We start from the raw sequence: 27,977 nt of genomic DNA, 5'->3' as shown, positions 1-27,977 counted from the left end.
CCAAAGTTATCTGAGCATCCTATCAAACTAGGAAAAACTAATGTATAACAATTAGAGTAGTCACCTCTCCAGGTTTAGGCAGGGCATATTCAGGCACCATGTTATAAAATGGTAGCGGAAAAATTTATTTCACTGTGACATTACCATATGTTATCATATGCTTTTATAACATACAATAATAATAAAAAATAAAATAAAATAAATTTAACACAGGTTAAAGAATAAATGTCTGTCCTTAGAGAATTGATGTCATAAAGAGCTCAATAACACCCCTGATTACTTGCACTAAATTAGTATTAAAATATAGTAAATATGAAACATACACTCTGCCATGTTGAAAGGTCATAAGTTCTGGCACTAAAAGTGGTATTTAAACTGGGATAGCCTCATAATTGTACACTTTTATCAACTTCATGCCGTACAGACAGAATCATGGGGAATTCACATACCAATAACTTTCAGTATCAGCCACATTTAAAAACATTGCATTATTGAAACCAAACTATATTGCATTGAAGGATAAAAAAAAAATTTAATTGTATAATCTTTATCAATTAACATTACAATTTGTTTTTGCTACCATTATAACTAGTCATGCTGCTGATGAGCTATACCTGCTACATTGTTTACGGCAAAGCCTGGCTAATTTGTAATTCAAGGGACAAAAATACGTCCATTTTGATTTAAACAGATTCAAAGTACAAGCAAGTTCATATACTATATCAAGTACTATAGCAAGTTCAGTACATGTAATTATTAATTAATCAAGATAAATTTTTAATCAGGTATCCTTATTAGCACTGCAGAATTTTTGTAATTCCCATTTAAAAAACATTAATAATCTTTTAGTTTAATTGTGGTAGATATTCGTGAGTAGATGGTTAACGATTTGATTTAATTAATACAAGAGAACAATTGCACTGTGGAGAAATTTCAGCAAATTTCTTGCATGTGATAAGATCCCCCTTGCAGGTATCTCCACCTTGTTGTTGGTGGGGGGCTTGTGTGCTACTAGTAGGGCCACTCAAGCCGGACAGATCTATAGCAAGGAGCCAGACTAAGAGAGATACCCTGGCCCTCCAGGTCGAGGTTGATGCAATGGGCTAGCTCCCCATTCATTTTAAAAACTCAGCAATGCTAAAAGACCTAACAAAGAAAAGGAAAACGGATTTTGAATATTGGATGCTGGAATACACAGGGTTTAAATACAAGCCAATATCAAGTTTTATCAGAAACAAAGAAGAAAGGAAAGGGTGAGGAAACAATCGAAGAGTACCTTCATCTGTGAAGTGGTGTTGATAGACATAGGAGAGCCAAGGCAGGAGATTCCATACTCATACACAAAAGAATCAGAAGATTTATAACAAAGTGGGATCTTTTTAATGAATAAATTTTTAACTATGGAATTCAAGGTATTTGGAAGAAGAATCACGATTGTTGGAGTTTATGCATCTACCAATAACATCCCTACAGAGTGTAAAGAAGGGTTTTGGAACAAACTGAGAGAAGACATACCAAGCACTAAAGAAATCTTTTTGATGGGACACCTGAACTCAAGAGTTGGACAGGTCGAAGATAGTAAAGTCGTAGGAAGATCTGGAGAAAATGTAAAGAACAACAATGGAGAGTGGTTAATTGAATTATGTGAACAGCTCAAACCGCAGATTGGTAATACTTTTTCCAACACAAAGAGATACATAAGTATACATGGATACAAGAAACAAGGAAACTGAAATCAATAATAGACTTCATAATTTTTAAGCAGCGAAGTACAATCCAGGTTAAAGATGCTAGCGTCCAAAGAAGAGCAAACTGCGGGTCTGATCACTTTCTGGTGAAGGCCACATTGGCGTTTCCGTGGATCTACCAAAAAGGAAAGGAAAGGAAAGAGATAATTACGAATCCAAAAATGAACAAAATGATGATATTAGGTTTAATGTTGAATCCTTAAAGGAGGAGAGTATTACGGATCTCTACAGAAGAAAACTAAACCACGAATTAGATGACAGCTACGGATTTTTTTTTTTTTTTTATGAAAACCCCACACACAAAAGGTATCAAAACCTATAGTACTTAGTACCGTGCATGGGTTGAAGAAGTATGGGGGGAGGGGGGTGCCGGAAACTTTGCTCTAGAGACTAAACATGGGTTTCACTACTTCAAGCCTCCAATAAGCAAAGTGGTGGTATTTCACCGGTTGATGAAAGTCATCTACCACCTGAAAATGAATACAAATGACATTTATGAGCACTTAAAAACAAAAGTAATGAAGATTGCAGAAGTATTGGGCAGAACGGATAAAAAGACACCAAGTACCTGGATGAATTCAGAGTTAAAAGAATTGATAAAGGAAAAAAGGATGCATACCTCATGATTACGAATTGCTAATGGTTCCTGTGCTGTCAGCCCTATGATATAATCTGGTTTGTGGGTGATGAGGATAAGGTCTATAATATTCTTTCCCCTAGTACTTTCCATAACATGCTAATACAAATAATAATCTAGCCAATTTAAAAATTCTGTTCCCCACATTGAATTCCATTCCGCTTATGTAGAGGTTCATCATAATCTTCTGGTCTGTAGATTATTCCAACTCTAATTATATAATACCCTTCCTTCCAACTACCTCACACCACTCAGATTCTACACTAGCATGTAGAACTTGAGAATTTTGGTAAGCTTTTTTTTTTTTGTTGGACTAAGGCTGCTTTTGATAAGAAGCATGACCCCCGCCATCCCTTCTATCTTTCCTAAAAATTGTACATACCAGTGTAGTTGTGCGAATTCTACATGATTCAACACACACATAGTTCTTGGTGAAGTGAACTGCAAAACTTAAAGTGAAATTTACTGTATGATGATACTATATGCATTTGTTATATACTATAGCAAATTTTCATCATAACAACATTTACCTGTAAAGTTTTGGCAATCTTTTCAAATCAGACAAGCTATTCACAATTCATAACATCCAATTCAGACTTTAAATTTCATTGTAGCTGTATTTCTAGTAATCCATACTGAATGCATATAAAATCCTATACCACTGGTTGGGGATTGGCAGTGACTTTGGAATGTATTTAGAATTGCATTTTGAATAATCTGATATCAAATTAACTAGGACATGCTGTATTATGTTTAATTGCACATAACTGCTAGAGAGAGAGAATCCGAATCTTGCAATATTATTTTAACACTTTTAACACAAAAATAACGTTCTTCTCTTTTAGAACTATTGCTTATTCAGTAAACTCTTCATAATCCAGGGCAAATGTCTCTTTCCAATTCAGCTATGGAGGTGGTCATAGAGTGCTCATGTAAGTCAGTTTAACAACATTGAGAACAAGACTGGTAGGGGAGAATGCCTAGTGTAGCTACAAAGAAAAATATATGTTTAATCACAGTTGTCAAATTTTACCTTGGTTCTGTACAATTAAATCTATTTTCTTGAAACATAAGTTATTTACTTAGATTTAATCAGACATATACTTTTCTGGCTGCACCTACACCGGACACTTTCTATTTCGTCTTCACTCTCAACTGTTCCAAAGTGACATCAAATTGATCACTGATTTGTATAAGTGCTATAGACCAGTTATTTAGCTGTAATCAGAAAGAAATCTGCCCAAGTTGCAAAACTCAGCAAATAAGTGATAGTGCTAAAATAAATAAGTGCTAAAGTGCTAAAAGAGAGAAATGTTGCCTTAATTTGTATATATTATAAATATTAACAGCAAATAATGTCTCAGGATATGGGTACTTGCTTGTTAGGAGGAATGTTATTGTTATTGTTATTTGGTTTTTAGGAGCATTAGCAACTAAGGCCATATTGCTCCGGGATATGCGGTGGTCATTCTCTGACCTTTCCGCATTCTCCATATTTGGTGGTGACGGGCTCGAACCCCGGTCTAATCAAGAAGCGTATGCCAACGCACCGCTGCACCTTCCCACCTGGCTACAGAGGCGCCTAGGAGGAATGTGCATTGTAGAGTGGCCATTTTATTAGCTACACCTACCCTTTTCACAAAATGGATCACTCCTTCAATAACAGCATCATTTGTTCATACCATGTGATAAAAAGTAGGTGAGCTAGTTGTTGCCAGACTCACCAGTATGAATATCTCAGAAACTGCAGCCCTGCTGGGGTTTTCATATATGATTGTGTTGCATGTATCAAGACAGATCCAATAACCAAGCAATATTAAGCTAACGGCAATCCTGAGACATTTCAGAATATACAAATCATCATACCTTATCACAGATGGGACATTGCAGCTGACAACTGAAACAGGTTCCATTCCTGTCAGTATAAAACAAGGAGGGTAAAATTAATTAGAGTCGGCTCAGGAATACGAACATTGGACAGTGGAGGATTAGAAAAACATTGTTTGGTCTGGTAAAACTCAGTTCCACTGTTCATACTGATGAAAGGACCAAAATACGGTAAAAACAGCATAAGTCCATGAACCTATCCTGCTATATATCAACGATGCAGACTGTTACAGGTGTAAGGACATGGGGAGTTTTTGTGGTGCAAACCGGGTCCCTTTATACCAGCAGAGAAAAATTTGGGTGTAAGAGGTTATCTTGAAATTGTTTCTGAGCAGGTGCATCCCTCCATGGGTGGAGCATATCGATCTGGAATGAGTTATTTTAACAGGCTGGTTGATTATTTGGTTTAATAATGCAGTGGTGCGCAAACTGTGGGGCACAACCCCAGAGGGATCACGGGATAAATTAAAGGGGTCGTGGAAATTTTAAAAATAAATTCTTTTTTTTTTGTACATAAAATCTAAAAACCTGTTGTTAAAATTACTTTTCTCTACTGTAGGTGTAGAGACCTTGCTACTCAAACTAAGTCTGAGATACGAACAAACCCTACTGCGTTGGAAATACGCTTTAATTTGGTCACTGGCTATGGACACACAAAAAGCAGCTGACTAGTGCAAATTCTCAGTATGTATTAATACTTCTCAGTACTGCTCAAGTGCTGAGCAGTACTACTCAATTAATCCCTTATGGTAATCCCCTTAGCTCTTAATTCATGCTTCTTACAGCACAAATTCTCAAATTACCTGTACTGTATTGCCTAAAGGCCAGAGGTGAGAATGTGCAGTAGAGGTAAATATACATAGTAAGTGTGTATATTGCTTTATTCTGCTTCGTAATTCAGTGCATTCTCCTTGCTGCAATAAAAATTATTTCATGGAGAAAAGTAGAAAAGAACAGAAACAATTTAAAAACCATTCCTTCGTCCAGAGACGCAGTCTCATGGCATATTACAGTTATTGCAGACAACATAAAATTCAATTTATTAAATCAATTAAGAGAACGTCCAATTTTTGCAATACAGTTAGATGAATCCACAGATATTTCAAACCTTACTCAACTTATTGTATATGTCGCATACTGCTATAAGGGGGATATTTTGAAGGATTTTCTATTTTGCAAGAAGAACGATGGGTCAGAAGATTGATGTTATAAATATTTTCTTTCAAACAAATAATCTATTGTGGAAGAACTGTGTTGCGATTTGTACTGATGACTGAATTAAATAAAGGTTTAAAAGGCAAAGTAAAGGAAATTGTTTCAGATACAGTTTTTAATCGTTGCATTATACATAGGGAAGCATTAGTAGCAAAGGAAATGCAAACTGATCAACAAGAAGTTTTGAAAGATGCAGTAAATGTGATTAACTGTATTGAAAGTAGAAGCTTAAAATAACAGACTTTTCACTATTTAATGAAATGGGATCCACTTATGAAACACTTCTTTTATCTATGAAAGTGAGGTGGTTGTCCAGTGGAAAAACATTGCAATGTCTTTTTGATTTGGTTTAGTATTTGGATTTTAGGAGCATTAGCAACTAAGGCCATATTGCTCCGGGATATGCGGTGGTCATTCCTTAACCTTTCCGCATCATCCGTATTTGGTGGTGACGGGCTCGAAGCCTGGTCTAATCAAGAAGCGTGTGCTACGCACTGCTGCTCCTTCCCACCTGGCTACGTAGGCGCCTGTCTTTTTGAACTCAAACATAGAATTCTTATTGTTTTTATCAGATACAGATCAGAACCTTGTTCACTTGTTTGCAAATCAAAAATGGCTTGGAAAACTTAGCTACCTTGTTGATATATTTGAAAAATTTTATGATTTAAATTCAAAAATAAACTTAATCTTTGGAAAACTGAATTTGAGCGTAATAATACTGAAATGTTCCCATGTTTTTCTGATTTTTTTTAATAGCAATAATATTGACATTTTGTAATTTAGAGATATCGTTGTCCCCCCCCCCCACCTAACAATGTTAATTAAGAATTTTTCCAAATGATTTAATGTATCTCCAGATAAAAAGTTGTATTCAATTCACGATCCGTTTGCTTTTGAAATTTCTTCATGTCCTGATATTACCATTGAGCAAAAGGATCTTATTGATCTGTTGTCTCACTGATGGAGCATTATGTGCTCGTTTCAAGACTACTTGTGCAAAATGTTGGCTTTCTCTTCGAGATGAGTATCCAGAATTATTGAAAATGGTGATACAAAGATAGCTAGCTGCCTTTCGGGTCTACATATTTATGTCATAAAATTAACAGCAATAAAAATAAAACAGCGTTCTAGACTTGATCCAGATGATGACACGAGATTAGCAATTTCAAATATTGCATCCAAATATTATCGATTATCCAAGCTCATTTTTTTTAATTGTTCATTTTTTATTGTTTTATAATCTTAATTGAAGAATTTTATTTGTTGTTTTTGCCATGTTCAATTAAAATACAGGGACTCCCCGACTTATGTAAGGATTGCATTCCGCAGAACTCTACATAAGTTGGGATTTCTCCCATGGTTGTGCAGCACTCGCAACTGTGCTCGCCGAATTGATTGAATCAAAAAATAAATGTTCGACAAACATGTAAATAGAATTATTTATTGTATTTATTCAGTTTTTTTATCGTATGTGCAGGAAAAATTACAAAAGTGTGCAATTTAAACAATTTCAAAATTATAAAATTACAAAAAAAGAGGGGAGACAGGCATAACGTCAGTAAGTTTCACTTCTCGAGCATCATTGCCAAAATTGACGTCTTCAGCTGATAAGCACGCTGCTGTGGAGGATGGGGGCTGTGTAAATTTAGAAGGGGTTGGCTGCTCAACCTTACGAAAGAACATATTAATGGATGACTGGACAGTAGCTTTTTTTTCTTTTCATCGTAGATTTCTTTGTAGCAAGCAAGCATATCATTCACCCCTCTGTTAAACTTTTAAGAATCGTTCGTTGTTAGGATCCATCTTCTCAAACTTCAACATGACCGATGTAATTTCATGAAATGTCATTGCCATCTCTCTGGTGATGAAATGTCTCGGCTCCTCATTTGGTTCATCTTGAGCTTCGTCAGCATTTTCTTCTTTCACTATCGCTGCCTGCAAGTCAATAAGTTCTTCGTTAGATAATTCCTTCTCTTCTTCCTCTATTAACTCCTCAACATCTTAGGCATCAACCTCCAACTGAAGTAGCTCTTCAACCTTTACAATCTTATCTGTAACCTCTTCATATGATTCATCTTTTTCAAATCCCTTGAAGCCTTTTACATGCCGTGTGCATATTTTCTTCCATGCGCCATTTAAACAACTTTTAGTAATTTCCCCCCAGGCTTTATTAATGTTTAAGATGACGTGATAAATATCGTAAGATTTCCAAAAGTCTCTTAACGTAAAAATTTTCTCATCACCTACTACAGACAATGCCTGAGCAAATGTTGTGCGTAAATAGTATGCTTTTAAATTCGAAATAACACCCTGATCCACAGGTTGGATGAGTGAAGCTGTGTTTGGCGGTAGAAATATGACTCTCACATTCGAATTGAAAGGCACTGGCGACTTCACCGTTGTGTAAACCAGTGCGATGCTTGAACCTGTTAAACCACCCATTGCTTACCATGAACTTGGGTTGGGGTTTGCTGTACTTTTCCTTAATATCTTCATAAATACTTCTTGCTTTTGCTTGAATGGTCATTAGACTCAGGGGCACTCGCTTCTGAATCTGATTTTCGATCCATATTATTAACAGCCATCTTCGATATAGCACCTGAACGCTGTTTTGTGATCACTGTTGATCTTAAGTGGGTTGATCCTTTGACATGTTAAAATAGTATTCACTGTTGAAGCAGCGAGACCTAATTCCTTTGCAATAGATGACAAACTTTGTCCTGCTTCGTACTTCATTGTCATCTTCATTTCTAAATCAATTTTCTTTGGTTTCCCAGCACTTGCACTTTCCATTGGTCCCTTTTTCTTCACCATTGTAAAAAGTAAATAGGAATGAAGAGAAGATTTTGAAAATTTATTTACGTTTTTTTATATGATTGAAGATTTCAGCGAAGAGAAACACATTTCACCATAGTAGCGGAAAACCCCACACAATTGCAGTTATCAGTATTATCGCAAATGCAATAAGATTGAGTTTACTACCTGTTTATAATTAGATGCACTAACAGAAAAGTCCGATAAACCAAAAAATGCAAATTGTTTTTATTGTTTTATGGTCATGATCTCCAGAAATGTGCCTTAGAAAAATATCACCAAGGCGTTCAAAATTGATTCTTTAACAGGAACACATGATAATGATGAAAGGGTAGTGCATTTTCCATTATAAATATGACCTTTTAGAGAGATAAATAGCTTAGTAATATAGCAAAATTTTCAACTTCCAAGGACTTGGAACAAATTACAAAAAAATAAAATAAATAAAAAAGAATGTGTTATTGGGTTCACATTACGATATTTTCACGATACCTCTATTTATTTCTACGGGATGCAAAATACGTTTCCCCGATTTTTTTAAGTTTGCACCGGCCAGCAAAAACTTATATAAAGTCAAAATTCCGTAAGTCGAGTATTACGTAAGTCGGGGAGTTCCTGTATTAAACAATTATTTTAAATTAAAAAGGAAACGATTTTTTTATTCCTTTCCCAGTACTCAAATAAAATTTTCTACTACATAATTTATAAAATGCCACTTTTCTTCTCTAAAAATCTTGTCATTCTCCCTCGGGGTCTACATTGAGAGGTCGCGTCAATTTTATATTTAATAAAGGGGGTTGCGAGCGAAATAAGTTTGCGTGCCACTGTAATAGTGCACTGGCAGCTTTCTTTTAACAGTATAATGTACCACACCATGTCATATATATAAGAAATGTACAGAGCTAATTCCAAGAATGTAAGAGTGAATTCAGCACATTGCAGTGGCATTCCCAGTCACTGGATGTCAATCCAATTAAGCAAATGTGGGATGGTTGGGACGAGGTCTTCAGAATACAAGTCTGCAGTCATCCAATTTGCAACAATTTTGAGAAGCAATTGAGTCAACATGCACTAGCATCCCTTTGGCATGCTTTCAACACCTTGTTGAGTCCATGCTACAAAGAATCCAGGCTGTTCTAGGGCAAAAAGGTGGGTGGTCTACCTGCTGATAGGTATGTGTACCTAATAAAGTAGCCACCAGCATATAGTACTTATTTTAACATATGGCCCATCATCTTTTAAACACCGAGCCCCATTACTTTAGTTATGATGGCAAAAACATTACATGCAAGAAATTAAATTTCTGCAATTATTACAAGTATAATTGTTATTGTTCTCATTTCAATTAAATTAACATGTTAATCACCTATTCATAATTATTCTTATGAAAATATTCGTAATATTTTAAGTGAGGGAATTGTGAAAATTCACTACAGCATTAATACAGTATCTGAATTTTAAAATTTTATCTCTTGATTAATAATATTACAGACGAGTTCTTATTTTGTTCAGATACTTGGAAAATGTTTATATCAAAACATGCTTCAAGGGGCATATTTTGATCCCACGATATTCAAATTAACCCTGTTTTACTGTAATACAATTGCAGATATGCAAATACACTTAGTAGAGCAAAACTGATTTTACAATAGTAAATTATCATTCTTTTTTGTTTATAAATAACATTAATAATCACTAAAAATAATCAACTATATCACGTTGTTTAACAACTTACATTGATATGCTCGTTTTAGTCCTTCAAAAAGGAGAAGAACAGAAGGAACGACCTGCTGAGCACACTCATTGGCAATTTTTGGCCTGGTTACTGGTGCACTAACCAATGTACATAGTCCAACAACACACATCTTTCGATCATGAAGCCTGAAATATAGCAGAAAAACTCACAGCACTACAACTAAATACCATAACTGGAAATAAAGACACGAGGAATAATCCTACTTACACAAAATTATTACAAACTTCTTAATAATTATTATATGCTTCAAAGCATATAATAATCATTAAGACATATATGTTATTAAGAAGTGAAAAAAAAAAAAAAAAAAAAAAAAAACAGACAAGGGACACTGATAATTATAGTTGTATGCCAATTAAGAACATTTTGGGTATATCCTTGTTCTGAAATTGAAGTTTCTTCACATTTTACTTCATATGAGTTTTAGAGAACCTTCGGTATATTCGGTACACTGACAATTATTTTTACTTGAAAAGTTTAATTTATATTTTAATATAATTTCTCTTGATTCAAATATATTCATTACGCTTTTTCAATAGTGATCCAATTCCAGTTGTATATGGCTGTGACAGTGCTGTAGCTCACTAATTCAACAGTGCCAATGAATGGCAAATATTTGGAGTTGTGTTGCTTATTGACGTGGAATCTAAGAGGGTGGAAAGAAATTCACAAAGCAATATATGTCCAATGGTTGTGAACTGGTATGGGGAATTTCCAGAGAACACTACTTACCAGAGCATATCTTGCCAACAACAAAGTCTCAAGGAGGAGGGGGGGGAGTTATTCTCCATTGATATTTTTGAGCAGATGGACAATGGAGGTTTAGCCAGCCATTTCATCTTCAAGGATACGTACATTTTTTGTCTGAATCTGAATGGACTAACAAGAAGCTCAGAAAGTGAGATTATATGCTAGTATGGCATTTATTCCTGATGGCCCCAAAGTGAACAAGTTTTGAGTTCTCAATCTCACTAAAGCCTATGATTCATTTTCCTTTGTGGAAAAAGCAATCAGCAGGGTTGTGTATCTTAAAAACTAGAAGACTTTCTTCTAACAGATTATTAAAGATGACCCAGATCACTAGTTGATATACAAGCAAAATGGCAAAACCTGTAATTTCTCTTTTTATACCTGTGAATTTCTTGATACAAACTTCCCAAATCAGTGAATGGGCCAAGCAGTTGAATTCCAGGGCAAACATGATCTGAGGACCTAACATAACTGGATTTTTCCCTCTGGGGTTCACTAAGGATCAGGTTTATCATCCATCATTACTATCAAGTTTATACAAACTGAAGACAGAATCAGAATTTTACATGTTATTACATTAAACAACATTAGTAAAATAATAAGAGGAGTTTACCTCAATATAGTGCGTAGAACACTTCCGTATGATACCCTCCAGAAATTAAAACGGAAAAAACAAAAATATTTTACTCTAATGTACCGGTAAGTTGTCGATTTTTTCGTTTTTTCCGTTTTAATTTCTGGAGGGTATCATACGGAAGTGTTCTACGCACTATATTGAGGTAAACTCCTCTTATTATTTTACTAATATTATTATCAACGTAGAACATATTGAGTAGTACAGCTCTGATTCATACTATCTACATTAAACAACACACTAAAGTAGACATGACTTGCTGTGACATACCAAAAGATGTTATAATCATTAATAAAAACTTTGAAGGCACAGCTTTCACCTAGTGCTACTTAGTACATTTCACTAAATTCAAATGCATAACACTATAGGATCATGTAAAAATTATATTTTTACAATTTTTCAACTTGGGATAAAGAAAATGCATGAAAACAGTTTCAATAATCTGACAAATGAAATTAGTCTGTTAAGTATATACTACAGTAATATGATTACTGAACTACAAAGTTTATTTATGAAGAACTATTTCTATATTAAAGTCAGTAGAAAAATACATACCCTAAAAAACAATCTGTATCATGTATCCATTGCTGGATAAAGTGGGAGGTGATTGATTGTGTGCTATTTGGTACATGGATCTTTTCCAGTGTTTCCATCAGCAGATTTGGATTATAGTAAAGAGCTGCTATTCCAACCTAGATGATACATAATTATAAATGTCAGAAAAATTGTGTGTAACAAAAAAAAAAACCAACATAATACACAGGTCTATGAAAATTTCTCATTAATATTTATCAGTGAAGATGTTATCACAATTTAAGCAACTTTTTTTAAAAGTTATAAAAGCACAGGACTTTTTAAAAATCACTTTGGTGTAAAAATTTAGAAAATTTACTTTAGTAATTTATAGTTGTGTTAGTGATTTGTAACGAGTGATTCCATATCTAGTAGCATAATTAAAATATTATGCCCAGAGGATATGCATATCCTCTAGGCTTCTGTCATAAATCAGAAAGAGTGGAGTCATCATTTTCCCTGACTATGGAAACATTGTGTGTGGGGAAGGGATTAGGATATTGCTGATTCTACCACTAACTTAAAATTAGTGTCCACAGGACATCACTCTGCTGGGCATAGTGTGTTGAAATTTGACAGAAATGGGTATTATTTGTTTTCCAGTGTTTATGTCACACTCAATATTTTTTTTATTTTATTTTATTTTATTTTATTTTATTAAGAAAAAGATACACAACAGGTAACCATTAACAGTGTATCTGAAAAGTTGTCTATAGTTATACTGCTTTAGAGTCTATGTGCTTCTTAATTAAAAGCATTACCCCCCCATCATGTCTGTGCTTTATGTACACGTTACAATTATCATATTCAAATTCTGCTTCCCCAATATCAAGAGTGATACCATGTTTCCATATAATTTTAGCATTTGATGCCTTAGCTAATACTTCAAACTCAAATTTATTTACTACACTCATATCATTAGTGTATAAACAAGTAAATATGCATCTTTGTGTTTTAGTAACTCTTACATAGCCTGACTAATAGTTAGTCCCATGCAGACCCTCAGAGCTATTAATTCTACTGCAGGTCACAATAGAAGCAATGCAAGAATAGCTCTGAGGGTCTACACAGGACTAACTATTAGATGGATTATGTAAGAGTTACTAATAACACAAAGATGCATATTTACTTGTTTATGCACTGTTACGAGTAACAATTTTCTGACCCACTTAACATTGTCCAGACAGCATCGGCAAATATTCTTAAAGCTCATACATTCCAGTGTATCCCATCTCTATAAAAACAGCCATGACTGTTAAAAAGCATGGATCATGCTGACTGAGAAAAATTCTACCCCTTGAGACTTGAACAATCTCTCTAAGGACCGAAATGGTTGACAAGGCTCTCATCACAGACCCCCCCCCCATTCATTGTGTCTTAGCAAAATTCCAGTCACTTTCAGATTCAGTCCTAACTCGTGGTTTTTTTCTCGATGTCACTTCATACTTGTTAAGTATAAAGTTAAAATGCCTATACTTAATATCATTAGTACCAACAAGTACAGTGATATCACCTTTTGTGATCCTAAAAGATGAAAATTGCTCTACAATATCACCAACTCTTGCTCCCGACAGACTTACCTTGGTCCTATATCACCTATCCTTATTACATAAAATGTTTCCCATTCCCACTTCCTTTACAATAGTCATCTAAAAAAGCTACCTCCTGTGGGACCAATGCATCATGATCCCTCCATGCAAGCAGATGCACAAGAAAAGACTCCAACATTAAGGTGGGCATCTAATTGTTGGATGAGTCATGATTTAATTCCTATTCCCATGATTTAACTTAACAGGCAGCAACCCATTTCTTCAAGCACTCAAATCATCCAACACTGAAACTCTGGAAAGTTTAGTGTGAAGGATACAAATAAGACAAAATATTTTATACAGGTTTCAAGAAAAAACTTAAGCCAGTTTTATTTTCTTGCAAGAAACAATGTTTTATCATCAGTAATAACTGCAATAGAGAACGATATTGTAGTATTTTATTTTATTATATATTGCGATACTAGTATATTTTTTATGCAAAACTTTCAGAATTTATTCATAAGTAATATCTGATTATTATACAAAGTACTCTTGTCAACTATTTATATTACGTGTTTGGCTAGGGAGGGCATTACATTCCATTGTGATGATGTCACCAACAGCAAATTCTAAATAGGAGGTGATTGTAGAAGCTACTGGGCTTTTTGTACCAACCAAGAGGTGCTGTTTAGGGTTTGGGCCTGTTAGGGCAGGTGGTAGAGGGAGCAATGCATGGGATGATTGTGGATTGTCAGGGGTATGCAGAGGCCTGCAGTAGATGTAGGCTAGTCTGCTGCTGGGTCACAAAGAGTTAAGCTACATTTACAGTAAGGTACAACATGCCAGCCAACATGCTGGCAAGAAGAAAGGCCACAAGGCAAACAGTCGCTAAAAATGAAAACAATATTGGGTGGCATGTTGGAGCTGGGTTGGCAAGACAGACCTGGCTTGTTGTGTTGGGTGTAAATTTTTAGCTTGTAAAAGGCTAGCTGGCGATGGTCTGTGCATGCACTACTCATCCAGTTTGGTTGTTAACTGTCCTTGGATCCACTATGTGTTTTATAAGTTTCTTATTCATTAACTGTGAGCTTTACTATAGTAGATTTGTGTTGTCATGTTTCATTTTGTAGAAAAAGAGCAGTACAAAGGAGTCAAGCAAGTGAAACAAGGCAAACACCATTGTTTTATTAAACTCTGTGAGTTTTCAGTTCTGTAGGATAGGGGTTAATCCAAATATAAAAATTTTGTTGAAGTAAAACACTTCCCAGTACCACACACAAAAAAAAAGAAAAAAAAAAAAAAAAGAGAGATGCATAGCAATGCATCATCCTCCATCTCTGACTGAGAGGCAGAGATGAGAGTCCTGATCTGAAGTTTACACTAAATCAAGCCAGCTGCCAACTTGTCCCATCATAAATGTTTGTAAAATTTTTCCCAACAGGTTGAATTAAAACATACCGGCCAAAATGCCAGCAGATGGCATTTTGGCCCGCATGTTCCAACATAAACAGAACATTAGGTGGGCTGAAGTGGACTTATGAGAATCTCTGGCAGGGAGTGAAGGGAGAGGTAGCAGGGGCTTCTTTGTTTAGGTGGGTGCTAGATGAAGGGGGAGATATATTACATTGGTCTGCTGGATAGTGGTGTGGCTCTTGATCCTGCTCAAGTTATTGATGGACTGAGTACGTATTTTGCATCCATGTTTACACATGAGGAATTTGTGATGACTACCAGGAAGACTGAATAGAGCTTGCTAGGGTTAGGCATGGATAGCATGCCTGAGATCTGTCTAACTGTTTGGGGTGACAGACCTTTGGTTGTAGTTATGAAAGTGTTCATGAATTTGGAGTATTGTCCTGGGGGTTAGGGGCGTGAAATTGTGTCCCAAGTTTGCAAGGGGTGAGGTGGATGATTGCAGGCCTGTGGAACTGGCTTCTGTTCTGGGGAGGGTGTAGTGTCACTGGTGGGGAGGTAATGCAGGACCATCGGCACAGGAGCGTAATTGTACGGCAGTTGCAGCATGGAATTACAGAAGACAATTTTATCTGGCCAGTCTGATTAGATGCTGTAATACAATAACAGGGATGCAAGGAATGATTTTAACATCATGTACTTGGATTTCAGAGAAGTTTTGATACTCTTCCACATAAAAGACTGCTGTAGAAGTTGAGCAGTGTAGCAGTGGGGGCAAGTTGCAGCTTCAGATGGGGGATGATTGAGTGAGGGAGGCAGGGGTGGTTATCAGTGGACAATGCTTTTCTTAGACATATTACTGGTGAAGTCCTCCCGGGGTTCAGTGCTAGGAATATTGTTGCTTTCAATGCTCATTAATGATATTTGATGAGCACATACAAGGGTTGATGTTCAGGTTTGCAGATGATCCAAAGGTTGGCAGGATGGTTAATGGGTAATTAGGGTATGTTACTACAACATGATCTAGAAATATCAGGCAGATGGGCTATGAAGTGGCAATTGAGGTATGGCATTGATTGGCCACTGCTACCCACATGCAGGGTGCTGCATGTGGGTAGCAGTGGTACTAGAGTGGCATGACCGACATGATGGGGAGCAGCAGGGACGCAGGGATGGTTGTGCTGTTGGATATGAGGTTCTCTAAGTGGTGCAGGTGGAATGCTGCGGTAACTCATAGGGTTTTGTTGGTAATATGCAGAAATTTTGCCAGCAGGGATAAAGAAGTGGTGGGGTGGCAGCATCTTGAGTGCTGTGAGGTTTGGAGGCCTCATTTTGGGAAGGATGTGGATTTGTTGGGGTAGGTGTAAGAAGTGGCAAGATTGATGGAGGATTGGGGCATTTCATTCTACAGGATGCAGAAGTTGGAGGCTGAGCACTTGGAGGGGGAGTGGGAGAACTGATTTAGATGTTTGGGGTTTGAATGGATTGAGTGGGCTGGATGCTGACATGTCCTTACTCTTTCCCAAACAACAATTGTGAAGAGACAAATAGATTGAGGAGTGGACGTGTAGAAGTTTGCTTTTTTTTAAATTGGTTGATGCTATGCAAGGTGTGGCTATCAAATAATGAAACTTTACATGCAGCCACTACACACCATGCACCACCTGCAAAACAAGGGCATGCACACAGCGGTTGACCTTGAACCTTTCCCTAGTTGTCTGCACTAAGCCATGTTCAAACATGCTCGTTCACTTTGTAGTGAAGGAGGTTTCATTACCATATGATTTTGCAGTTTGCTGGAAAAATGACACACAAAAGAATTAAACAACGAATCAACCTCAAATTTTTAAACAAAATTAAATAAAAAACAACTGAAAGTTATGAGTTGTTACATCAAGTTTATGGGGAAGATACTATGTCAAGAGCTTGTGTGCTTGAATGCCATAAAAAATTTCTAGAAGAAAAAGAGAATGTAGAAGACAATGAATGACCAGGTTAGACAGTATCCATGAAAACTGATGAAAATGTGGACTGGGTAAGGACACTGATTAGAAGCACCTGTTGTTTAAGCATTAGAATGGTTACATCAAAACTCAATATGGACAAAGAAACAGACAAATTTTAACTGATAATTTAGGAATGAGAAATGTTTGGGCCAAGATGTGTGCCAAAAACTTTGAATGAAGATCAAAGAATGAGAAGATTCCAAGTTTGAAGATCCAGACTTTGAGTATTGTAATTAATTGCGATGACAGTTGTCTGTTCCAGTATGAACCAGAAACTAAAAGAGAGTTACTGAAATGGAAGACAAAACAATACCTCAGACCAAAAAAGAAATAAAGTCAAAATCAAAACTGAAAACCATGCCTGTTTTCTTTAATATTAAGGAATTATTATGGCTGAATATGCCCCACCAAATCAGACTGTTAATCAACCATACTACAAAAAAATTTGAAGAAAGATCTGAATTTTGGAAGGATGGTGGATGCTACATCAAGACAATGCTCCAGCACACAATGTGCTCTCTGTTTATCAGTTTCTGGCCAAAAAACAAATCCCTGTGTGTGAAAATACACTCTACTTCAGAGACCTAGCCCCTTGTGACTTTTTTCTCTTCCCTAAAGTGAAAAGTGCACTTAAGGGAACAAATTTTCAGTTCATTGAAGACATTCAGAAAACAATGACCAGTGTTAAAAGGCTTACAGAAGATGACTTCCAGAAATGTTTCTATGTTTGAAATAAACATGAAACAGTGCATGTGCCCAAGACAACTTTTGAAGGAGATAACTTGTAAGGTATGAAATATTTCATTATATTTATTTTATTGCAACAGTCTTGATAGCCACACCTTGTATAAGCTTGCTTTCTTGCATCACTTGTCTCAACTAATAATACTAATTATTTTCATTGAGAAACATGACAGAGTTCAATTATTAACAAACTCTCCAATAATATTATAGTGTGAATCTGAGTGATATTGACAAACACTGTTTTGGGAAGCCAACATTATATGATTTAACACTATAAAATTTCTGTCTATCCTGCTTTAATCCTGGCATAAGTAAATACATCTGAATGACGAAAGCTCTCATTGGTCAAGCTGTACTTCTTAGAAACTGAGAGGTTGGTACTTCCTAACTGAGAGCATTCATCAATTACATATATATTTAACAAATAAAGACCAACAATGAAATCAGGTTTTCTCAGATTAGTTTATTACTTGTTTGTGAAAGTTTATTATAAGCTTCAATAACGACATTTACTAGAATAACTTAATATGTATGGAATATTAAATCAACAGAAATCAGAAAGTCATCAATGTGAAAAGGAAAACATGTACTTATATTATCTAAATTTAATTATTGGTAATACATTATCATTAATTAAATTTGTTGCCAAAGTGTCAGTTATTTACTTTTCACTGTATCAATCACAGAAAATGGAAAATTTCAATTAATTCAAGAAAAAAAAAATGAGCTTGCAGAAATATATATATACACTGTGCTGCCTCTTTATTTAGGTACACCTACCTAGTAGCATGTTGAGCCTCCAAAACAGCCTGAATTCGTCTAGGCATGGATTGAACAAGATGCTGAAAACGTGCAGGAATAGCGTCCCGTGCAGACACAAGTGTGTCACGCAGTTCCTTGAGATTCGACAGAGGTGTACTTTCCAGCTCATCCCAAAGATGTTCAATAGGATTGAGATCCGTGGACTGAGCGGACCACTGCAGCAAAGAAATGTAATTGTCATGTTCCTGGAACCATTCCATAGTGATTCGGGCTTTGTGCACTGGTGCATTATCCTGCTGGAAGCAACCATCTGACTGAGGATAAACTGTCAACATGAATGGATGCACTTGGTCAGCAACGATGTGGCATCCAGATGCCATGAATCTATGGGTATCAATGGACCCAATGTGTGCCAAGAAAACATTCCCCACACCATAATACTGCCCCCACCACCTTGCACAGTAGTCATCAGACATGACGGGTCCATGGATTCATGTTATTTTCGCCAAATTCTGAGCCTTCCATCAACATGATGCACCAGGAACTTCGAGTCGTCAGACCAAGCCACTGTTTTCTAATCCTCGATAGTCCAGTTCTGGTGTTGCTGTGCCCACAGGAGGCGTGCTCTCTTGGCCTTCATTGATAACAAAGGTACACGATGTGGCCATCGGCTGTTGTAGCCCACTCACAACAAAGTGCGATAGTGGTCCGTTGCAATATTTTGTTCCGTGCACCAAGGCTGTATTCTGACATGATGTGCAACATTGTGGCCCATCTTGTTTGCTTGCACAATTCTAGCCATCCTCCTCTGACCTCTCTCTCATCAACAAGCGATTTTCTTCCACAGGAGTACCGTTGAGAGGATGTTTTCTGTTCGTTGCACTATTCTCGATACACCCTTGAAACTGTGGTGTGTGAAAGGTTCAGGCGAACTGCCGTTTCGGAGATGCTTTGTCCACCACATCTTGCACCTACTACCATGCCATGTTCGAAGTCCGTTAGATCACTCCTCCCCATTCTTGCTATGGTCTGTATGCTTAACTGATACTATAAAGGTTGTTCTGCAGCACTTATATCCACAACTGTGGTCACGTGACTTGCAACATCGCGGGACTAACCATTTGTGTGCACAGCAGGGGTGTACCTAATAAAGTGGCAGCACAGTGTATATATAAATATAAACTGCTGTTACTCAACACATACTCTGAAATGCACGACTTACTTTTTCCTCAAACAGCAAGGCAAAAAACAAGCTGTTTGCTACATTCCACAAGTTAATAAAATTAGAACTAACATTACAAATGCTGTAATGTGGATCAAACCTCAAAATAAAATATAACATACTTGTAAGCACATTGTCCTTAGTTCTGATGTCTTCACTTCTCTTGTGAGACGACCCAAGACTAATTCAACAAAGGATGGAATACACTGGAAAATAAATTAAGAGGTATTAATTTAACAAGTTTATGATTATTAAGATGATAGTTACTATTTCCCTGTAAACCAAAGGGATATAATTTAGCAGGTCTAACATCGAGCTATACATCCTGGGGCTTATGCTGTAACATCTGAAAGAACCAGGTAAAAGAAAACGCGTATATACTTCTCAACATCAAGAAAGAGCAACTCAAAATATGGTTAGAAGAGCCATCTTTCTGTTATTATAAAAAAGATACAAATGGTACTGTGGAATACAATAAAGACTATACAGAAAATGACTACATAAGACTATCACACAGTTCTCACGGAACTAGCAAATCATACCTGGTCTTATGATCACAAATAGGATGTGTATCTTTCCACAGAGAGAATTCCATGCAGGTGCAACTCTCCCCTCACACCAAACAATACTTCCAGCTTCACTCCCTCATTTCTATTGTGTACTATCTGTCATCAAAAAGGTTTGCCTCTTATTATATTTCATCTACTTCTTCCTGATATTTAATCCTTCTATAAATCTGCAGGGTTGTTCTTGCTACTATTTACACAGTGCATCAGTATCTAAGGCAATACTGCACTGTGTGCATGTCTGTACAAGTGAGTGTTCAAAATCCCAGAAAAACTTATGGTAGTAATGGGGACAACTCCCTCCAAATGCGATACACTGACTAGAATAATCGAGTTGAGAGACATTTAAGAATTCCTGCAGTCTCCACTAGAATTTGAACCTAGAACTTTCTAAATGAGTGACAAGCAAAAAAAAAAAAAAAAAATAAAAATAAATAAATAAATAAAAAAACACCCTACTACACTATTGCTCAGGATAGCTACAAGACCATGTGGTAACTGCTTCCACTAGTTAATTATTCTTTGACTAAAGGCAAATTTTCTTACACCTGATCCTGTTATCTTCCTTAATATTAATGTCACTTTTTAGCATCATCCCAGAAAGAGATAACTCACCCTTTCCCCAACAGTACTATATAATGTTTCTATACTTTTCCAGATATAATAATATGTTTAATTAAAAACTTAAATTTGTCCTAAACTTTAAGTATGTAATAATGATGCAACTGCACAAAACAATGTCCCAGTTTGAGGCTTTCTGACCTAAAATTTTATAGTCTAATAAGCACAACCTTTGGCATCTCGCATGTTGTTTCTTATAAGTCACAACTGCTGTCATTTATACCTTTAGATAATTTTGGTTGATAATTTAGTTTGTTATCCACCCATAACAAGGGGCCAAACACCTTTTCAATGGTGCTATTCAGGTGATGATACTCAATTTGAGAATGGGTAACAGCAGATTTCTCTAATGGGGAAGTGTTACTTATTCGAAGTATAAAGAGGAAGACAACTTCTGTGGTTTTTGTTTCTGAAGTTTGAACAGAAAACTGCACAGAAAACTTCATATCTGCCTGCACAATTACTCCCAGGTCCTTTTCATTCTCTACCACTGTCAGTGTAGTACCACAGAGTTCATACGTTACTCTGGGGTTACTGTTTCCCATATGTAGTACTTTACATTTGTCAATGTTAAACTTCATTTGCTACCTCTCAGCCCATCTGCTCACCCTTTCTAGATCCTGTTGCAGCAGTGTACTGTCATTAGTGTCCTTAACAACCCTGCCAACCTTCGTATCATCTGCAAACTTGGACATTAAGCTTGATATACCATCATCAATATCATTTATAAATACAGAAAACAACAATTGACCCAACACTGAACCCTGAGGGACTCCACCAATAATATTAGTCCACGATGAGCAGTGTCCATTGATTACCACTCCCAGTCTTCTCCAACTCAACTATCCCTTTATCCATAGCAACAATTTGCTTCCAATGCCACACTGCTCCAATTTGTTCAGCAGTCTTCCATGTGCAACAGTATCAAAAGCCTTACTAAGATAAAAATATATGATAACAAAGTTATTCCCTGCATCCAGTTCCTTTGTGACTACATCATAGTATCCAATCAAATTGGTCAGGCAAGACTTTCCCTTAACAAAACCATGCTGTGTCCGAGCTATAACTGAAGTCTTGTCTAGATGATCCTGCAGTGCTTCTTTAACCAGTGCCTCCATAATTTCCCTGGAACAGAAGTTAAACTAACAGATCTATAATTACCTGTGTCACCCTTTGATCCTCCTTTGTGAATTGGGGTCACATTTGCACATCTCCAGTCCATGGGTACCTCCCCTGAATCCAAAGAAGCTCTCATAATTATGGCTAAGGATTTGCTTACTTCCTTTGCTGCCTCCTTTAATATAACTGGATAGATCCCATCCACCCCAGGTGCTTTTATGTTTTTCTTCAACAATTTCTCCTCCACTTTCCTCTCAGTTATTACAAAATCATCTAGCCCACTGCCAGAGTTTACTTCACCTCTGGCATTCCCCTTCCTGAATAACTCCTCATGTGTGAATGTAGATGCAAAATACTTGTTTAGTTTGTTAGCCACCTGAGCAGGATCATCAATAGTTGAACCATCAATATCCAGTGGACCAATCGGATTCATTCCTTTCCTTCTAGAGTTTACATAAGTAAAGAACTCTTTGCTGTTTTTCTCATCACTCATCTCCATGATGAAACAGTTGAAGTCTTTGCGAGATGACACTCTTTGTTGCTCTGCCCTTTTTGTGAGGTGGTGTGTTACAACTGTACAGACCTTCCTTTTCTCTAAATCTTCATGCAGAATTTGACGAACCATTTTCTTATTCATATCCAACTTATCAGCCATTATTTTGAAGATCAAACAACTCTGTCTTCATTCCAAGAGAGTGGATTCTCACGCCCATCTTTAACTGCTTATACCATTCAAACTCACTGGCACAACAACATTTCATCACCATACACAGTTCTTAACATTTCATATGTTCCTGTTGCAGATTTATCCTGTTTAAGGCAAAATTTAATTTTCATTCACTGCTCCATTGCAAATTCATGACAGAATGTTAACACTAACAAAAATGATTGTTACTTACAACCAGCAGTCTACCGGACAATCATCTGTATTGCCAACTGTTGGAGAAAGTTTGAACTACAACACACACTTTCCATCAAACATAATTGCACAAAAATTGATCAAATGAGGATGTTGCCACATAACTTACAAAACTGGCCTCTCAGCAGGTGTCAATGATCAGAATTGCAAGGAAAATAACAGCATGTCTTCATTTCTGACGTAAACCAAAAGCCAATGGGTAAAAAGCATAAACATAAATGAAAAATTTAGTTGCCAAATAAAAGGAAGATGTAAAATATCTAGGATTAAAAGGGGGGATATTTTAGAAAATGGCTTGTGAAATTTACAGCTCGCGCACACACACGCATGCACGCACACACATGCACCAATGTTGTATTTGGCTAGCAATTTAATTTGAATTCAGCTTTTTCTGAATCAAGCCACTTTAAAATATCACAAATCTCTGACACAGTTTTGTGCTCTTCCTCTTACTACTGCTGCAGTAAATTATGAACAATTAAACCACAGCTACCACTGTAACTCAGTTGCAAAACTCACAACAACAGCAATGAATCCAACTGTTCATCGCCTATTCTTTGCCAAGCTAAAATATTATTTTAGCTTGGCAAAGAATAGGGTGATTTATGGAATAATTCATTCTGGAACAAACCAGATGGTCAGTAATCCTTTCATAGTGCCAACCATCTGAATTGTTCTTAGTTTTTAGAATATTCACTGTTTATCTGAATAAAATTTGACTGAGAAGATACCCAAAAGTGGTACTGAAACATTCCTTGGTGAAGAGCAAAGGGGAACTTTCTATTGTTGAGTATATACAAAAATAACAATTAACAGTTATATTTATTTTCAAGCTTCTGTAATAATAGTATGAATAAACACTGAATTAGTGTAAAAACATTTTCTAAAAAATTAATGAAAAAACATTAAGACATTCACTGCTTCTTGAATTGCAAATATATGTGGCTTTGGATTTTAATCCACCCACAGAGGGAAAACCACCATACTTTTACAACTGTTTCTTCCAATTTGATAGAAGACAAATCAGAGATTTTTTGTCAAGCAACCTTCATTGGGGGCTGATTAATTCAGTTCATAGTGAGAAGTAAGCCAAAAATGTTTTTGTTCTTTCCAATCCAGATTGACTCAATCCTGTGGTTTTCGTTCCTGGGTTCATAACTGTGGTCGGAAAGGAAGTGGAAGTGTTAATTAAATCAAAATCTGGTTCAGATTAGTAAAAGTTTGAATTATCATAGGTTCAAATTACAAACAATGCACTGTATTTCAAAGCAGTTATGTTTAGAAACATGCATTTCCTGAACAGCAATTCAGTTTATATAAATACTTAATAATTCTTATGCACTTAACGGTAAAATTATTTTTACTAACCTGATCTATCTGCCCTTTGCACTGAAGGATAACTACTTCTAAAAGCTTTGCAGCATGACATTCAGCATCTTCACCCCCATCTCCATTCATAACCTGAACAGGGAGAAATTCATTTCTACTTTCATTCACAATACAAGTAGGATAAAAGAGCAGGCAAACAACACACAAACATCTATAAAAGTAACATTTAAATGACAAAGGAAGTCATTTAAATGTTGTGAGAGAACTGGTTGTTTCTGGGGGGGGGGGGGAGAAAAATCTGTACAACGACCTGAGGCTATCTAACTAGGAGAATAAACCCACATCTCCCAAGTTATATTTGTGAGGGAACTGCTAAGTGGGCAGGAAGAACACACACACACACACACACACACACACACACACACACACACACACACACACACACACACACACACACACACACACACAGGGTGTCTCAAAAATACACGGCATAACTTCGGGAATGAGTTTGTCATATGTAGATAATAAAAATATTTTATATCAACATAGTTCTGGAAATGCTTGGTTTCTGAGTTTTGAAGGTCTGTCTATGACAATTAACTGTTCACATCACCTTATAGTAATTGTTCAAAATGTCCACCTCTTGCCTGAATACAGGCCTCACATCGACGTCTCACGGACTTGCGAAGATGATGCCAAATTCCTGGCATGTTTCGTATTGTCTCACAAACTGCCACAATTCGATTGCGGAGAGTTTCCACATTAGCTACGGAGTCGAATACACCAATGACTTTAAATGGCCCCACAAGAAGAAATATAGTGGGTTTAAATCAGTGAGCGTGGAGGCGGGGCAGTTCGTCCACCTCTACCTATCCACCAACCAGGAAACCTTCGATTCAGGTAATTGCAGGCTAGGTGGCTGAAATGTGCGGGAGCGCCATCGTGCATGAAGTGTGCTTGTTGACGAATGATCAGTGGAGTGTCGTCCAAGAAATCAGGCATATTGTTTTCCAGAAAGTTTCTGTACGCCTGCCCTGTAAGTTTGTTTGGAAGTACATGGGGCCCAAATAACTTATCACCAAAAACACCCGCCCAGATGTTGAGGCTGAACCGCTGTTGGTGATGTGATGGAAGAATTGCATGTGAGTTTTCCTCAGCCCATACATGCTGATTGTGAAAGTTTAGTATTAATTCTCGTGTGAACTGTGCCTCATCTGTGAATATCACTAAGGGAGGAAAGTGAAGAGTTATACCACACTGCTGCAAGAACCACTGGCAGAACATTACTCGTGCAGGGTAATCTGCTGGTGACAAGGCCTGTACCGGTTGCAGTTGCAGATGGTAAGGATACAGTTGGTGTTCTCGCAACACTCTCCAAATAGTCAAATGTTGAACAGCCAGTTCCATTGCTATTCTGCGTGTACTGATTCCAGGAGTGGCATGCACAACATCCAAAATCTCGTCCTCTACTTCAGGAGTCATAGATCTTGGTCGTCCTCTGTCGGCAGCACAAGGTGTAAAGGTCCCATGTTCACGAAGGCAGCGATGGATACCTTCAAACGTTTTTCTGTCTGGACACCTTCATTCTGGGAACCTTTCGTGGTACAAACGACAAGCCTCCAGAGCATTGCCGTCCACCAAACCGTACATAAAGTGCATATCCGCTTGCTCCTGATTTGAGTACATGGTCGGAATGGAAAACCACCAGATTCTGTCAGTACCTTGTTATGTGTTTGTGTTTGTTCCCCGTACCAATTTTGCCTGCAGTGTCAGCTTGAAGGCGATGGCTGAGTGGTCACTGGCCAACCATGTCGGGCGGACTTCCCAGTCGCTAATTTTCTTGCTTAGCGCGTTTCTTTCTTTTTTTTTTTTCTATAAATCTACTCATTCTTCCTTCTTTCTTCTATTATCCTCCTTCTTCTTCTTCACACTCCTTTCCTTAGAGGAATTCTAAGTCATACTGCTGGCAAAATACAAGCTTAACAAACGGCGGACATAGGGGAAACCCTGGAAACCGCCAGTAACGTACAAAAATATTTTGCAGTACCTTGTTATGAAGGAAATCACCTGCGGGAGATAAGACATTCCAGTTAATAACTCGGGAACCAAGCATTTCCGGAACTATGTTGATATAAAATATTTTTATTGTTTACATATGAGGAACTCATTCCTGAAGTTATGCCGTGTATTTGTGAGACACCCTGTATATATGTATGTATGTATGTATGTATGTGTGTGTATATATATATATATATATATATTTTTTTTTTTTTTGGATAACAAGACTAGATGTTACTAAAGATATTATCAGTTCTTATTATGTAATACAGTTTCAGAATAAAAACAATTAAATCAAATGCACCATTTTAAACTATTTCTTGCTTCATCCCTACAAAAAACAAGTGTCGAATGAAATTTTTTTTTTTTTTTTTTGCATGCCAATGGTAGGTGAAGCACAAGAAAGTTTAGCAGTGGTTTTCAAAATCAATGGACTAGTATCATTTCACAAAAAAAAAAAAAAAAAAAGTTAAATTTCAAAACTATGTTTCATGTAATTATATTGATCATTAAATTAACAGAATACAGATTGGGATGCTAATCCCAGAGTTTTAAAGAAAAATTCACAATTTAAATCAATATGTAATAGGTATTTACTTTAATTCAATAAATCATATATTTCAAGATTTCTGAAAATAATTCAAAGATGCAACTATTTCTTGACATTCATAAACTAAAATTTTCTAAGTGCTGGCACTAAAGAGTACTGAATATTATTGTACTTACTGTTTTGCATATATTATAGATGGCCAAGAGATGATTCTCATTACTAACAAAAGCTGCTGTGTCTACTGTTACAAAGTTGTGTAAAGCAGGCATCATATCTGGACAGAACAAAAATATATTTATTATGAATGACATTTTTCTAATATAGTACACAATTAAACAACTGTATATTGAATGCTAATTAATTTAAAGTAATTTCTCTATACAAATTACATGAAATTTATAAGTGCATTCATTGACATGTGTATAAAAGAACTATCACACACCTGTAAAGTAATCAAAACCATCTTTCTGGAATGTCTGGTACATCATTTCAAATACTTTCCACATATTTTGGGAGATGGAACTGGATGACAAGCTATAAATCAGTGACATTGCCTCTTCATAGAATTCTAAAAGTAGAAAAGAAATATAGTTATAACAAAAGCTATACTAAAGAGTACTGAATATTTTGCAATATTACAATCTTGGGTTAAAAAGAAAAAAATTAGAAATAGAAATATTCAAACGTTACCACTGTATCAAATTTGGTGCAATTAGGTAATAAGTACTTAATAAACTAACTCTGAATCATTCAAGTGGTACAAGAGCATTTCATTATATAATTAATTTATAAAAAAGCTACAATGGTACATGACCAGTGCACTGGTTTTGGTTTCATTGCTGAACCGAACCTGATGGGACACAAAAGTCATAGTGCTTCTTCTGTGGCAAGGTTCCTTCTAATGGAAGCATAAAGCCAGAAAAGCAGGAGGAGGCCTTCGTCTAGCCATCCTGATAATACATTGGATAGTATGGATCTTTTTTGTGAGAAGGCTCGAACTTCATCAAAACTTGTATTGTAACATGAAAGTCCTGTCTTAAAGCAAAGGAATAAAACCGAAGCAGAGCTTCGGTTTTATTCCTTTGCTTCCTTTGTAAAATAGTATCAACTCCAAAACCAGTGACA

General features: G+C 36.4%; 1 protein-coding gene across 2 annotated transcripts in view; it reads right to left on the bottom strand.

Annotated features, from left to right (window-relative positions):
* The window catches only part of msk (importin-7 msk), a 205,955-nt gene that overhangs the window by 25,823 nt on the left and 152,155 nt on the right, over positions 1–27,977 (bottom strand). For both annotated transcript variants that reach the window (XM_090383499.1, XM_090383500.1), the window contains exons 14-19: positions 27,295–27,420; positions 27,029–27,126; positions 24,284–24,376; positions 19,813–19,896; positions 11,997–12,133; positions 10,037–10,182 (exon numbers count right to left, since the gene is read on the bottom strand). In XM_090383499.1, coding sequence (XP_090239625.1) covers positions 10,037–10,182; positions 11,997–12,133; positions 19,813–19,896; positions 24,284–24,376; positions 27,029–27,126; positions 27,295–27,420 — 684 coding nt within the window. The remainder of the gene's footprint in view (positions 1–10,036; positions 10,183–11,996; positions 12,134–19,812; positions 19,897–24,283; positions 24,377–27,028; positions 27,127–27,294; positions 27,421–27,977) is intronic.

Source organism: Mastigoproctus giganteus, chromosome 10, assembly GCF_048544385.1.
Source record: "Mastigoproctus giganteus isolate SK-2022 chromosome 10, ASM4854438v1, whole genome shotgun sequence".
In the NCBI taxonomy this organism is placed as follows: domain Eukaryota; kingdom Metazoa; phylum Arthropoda; class Arachnida; order Uropygi; family Thelyphonidae; genus Mastigoproctus; species Mastigoproctus giganteus.
Note: the sequence above shows the minus strand (reverse complement) of the source record. Positions and strands in the feature narration are given on the sequence as shown.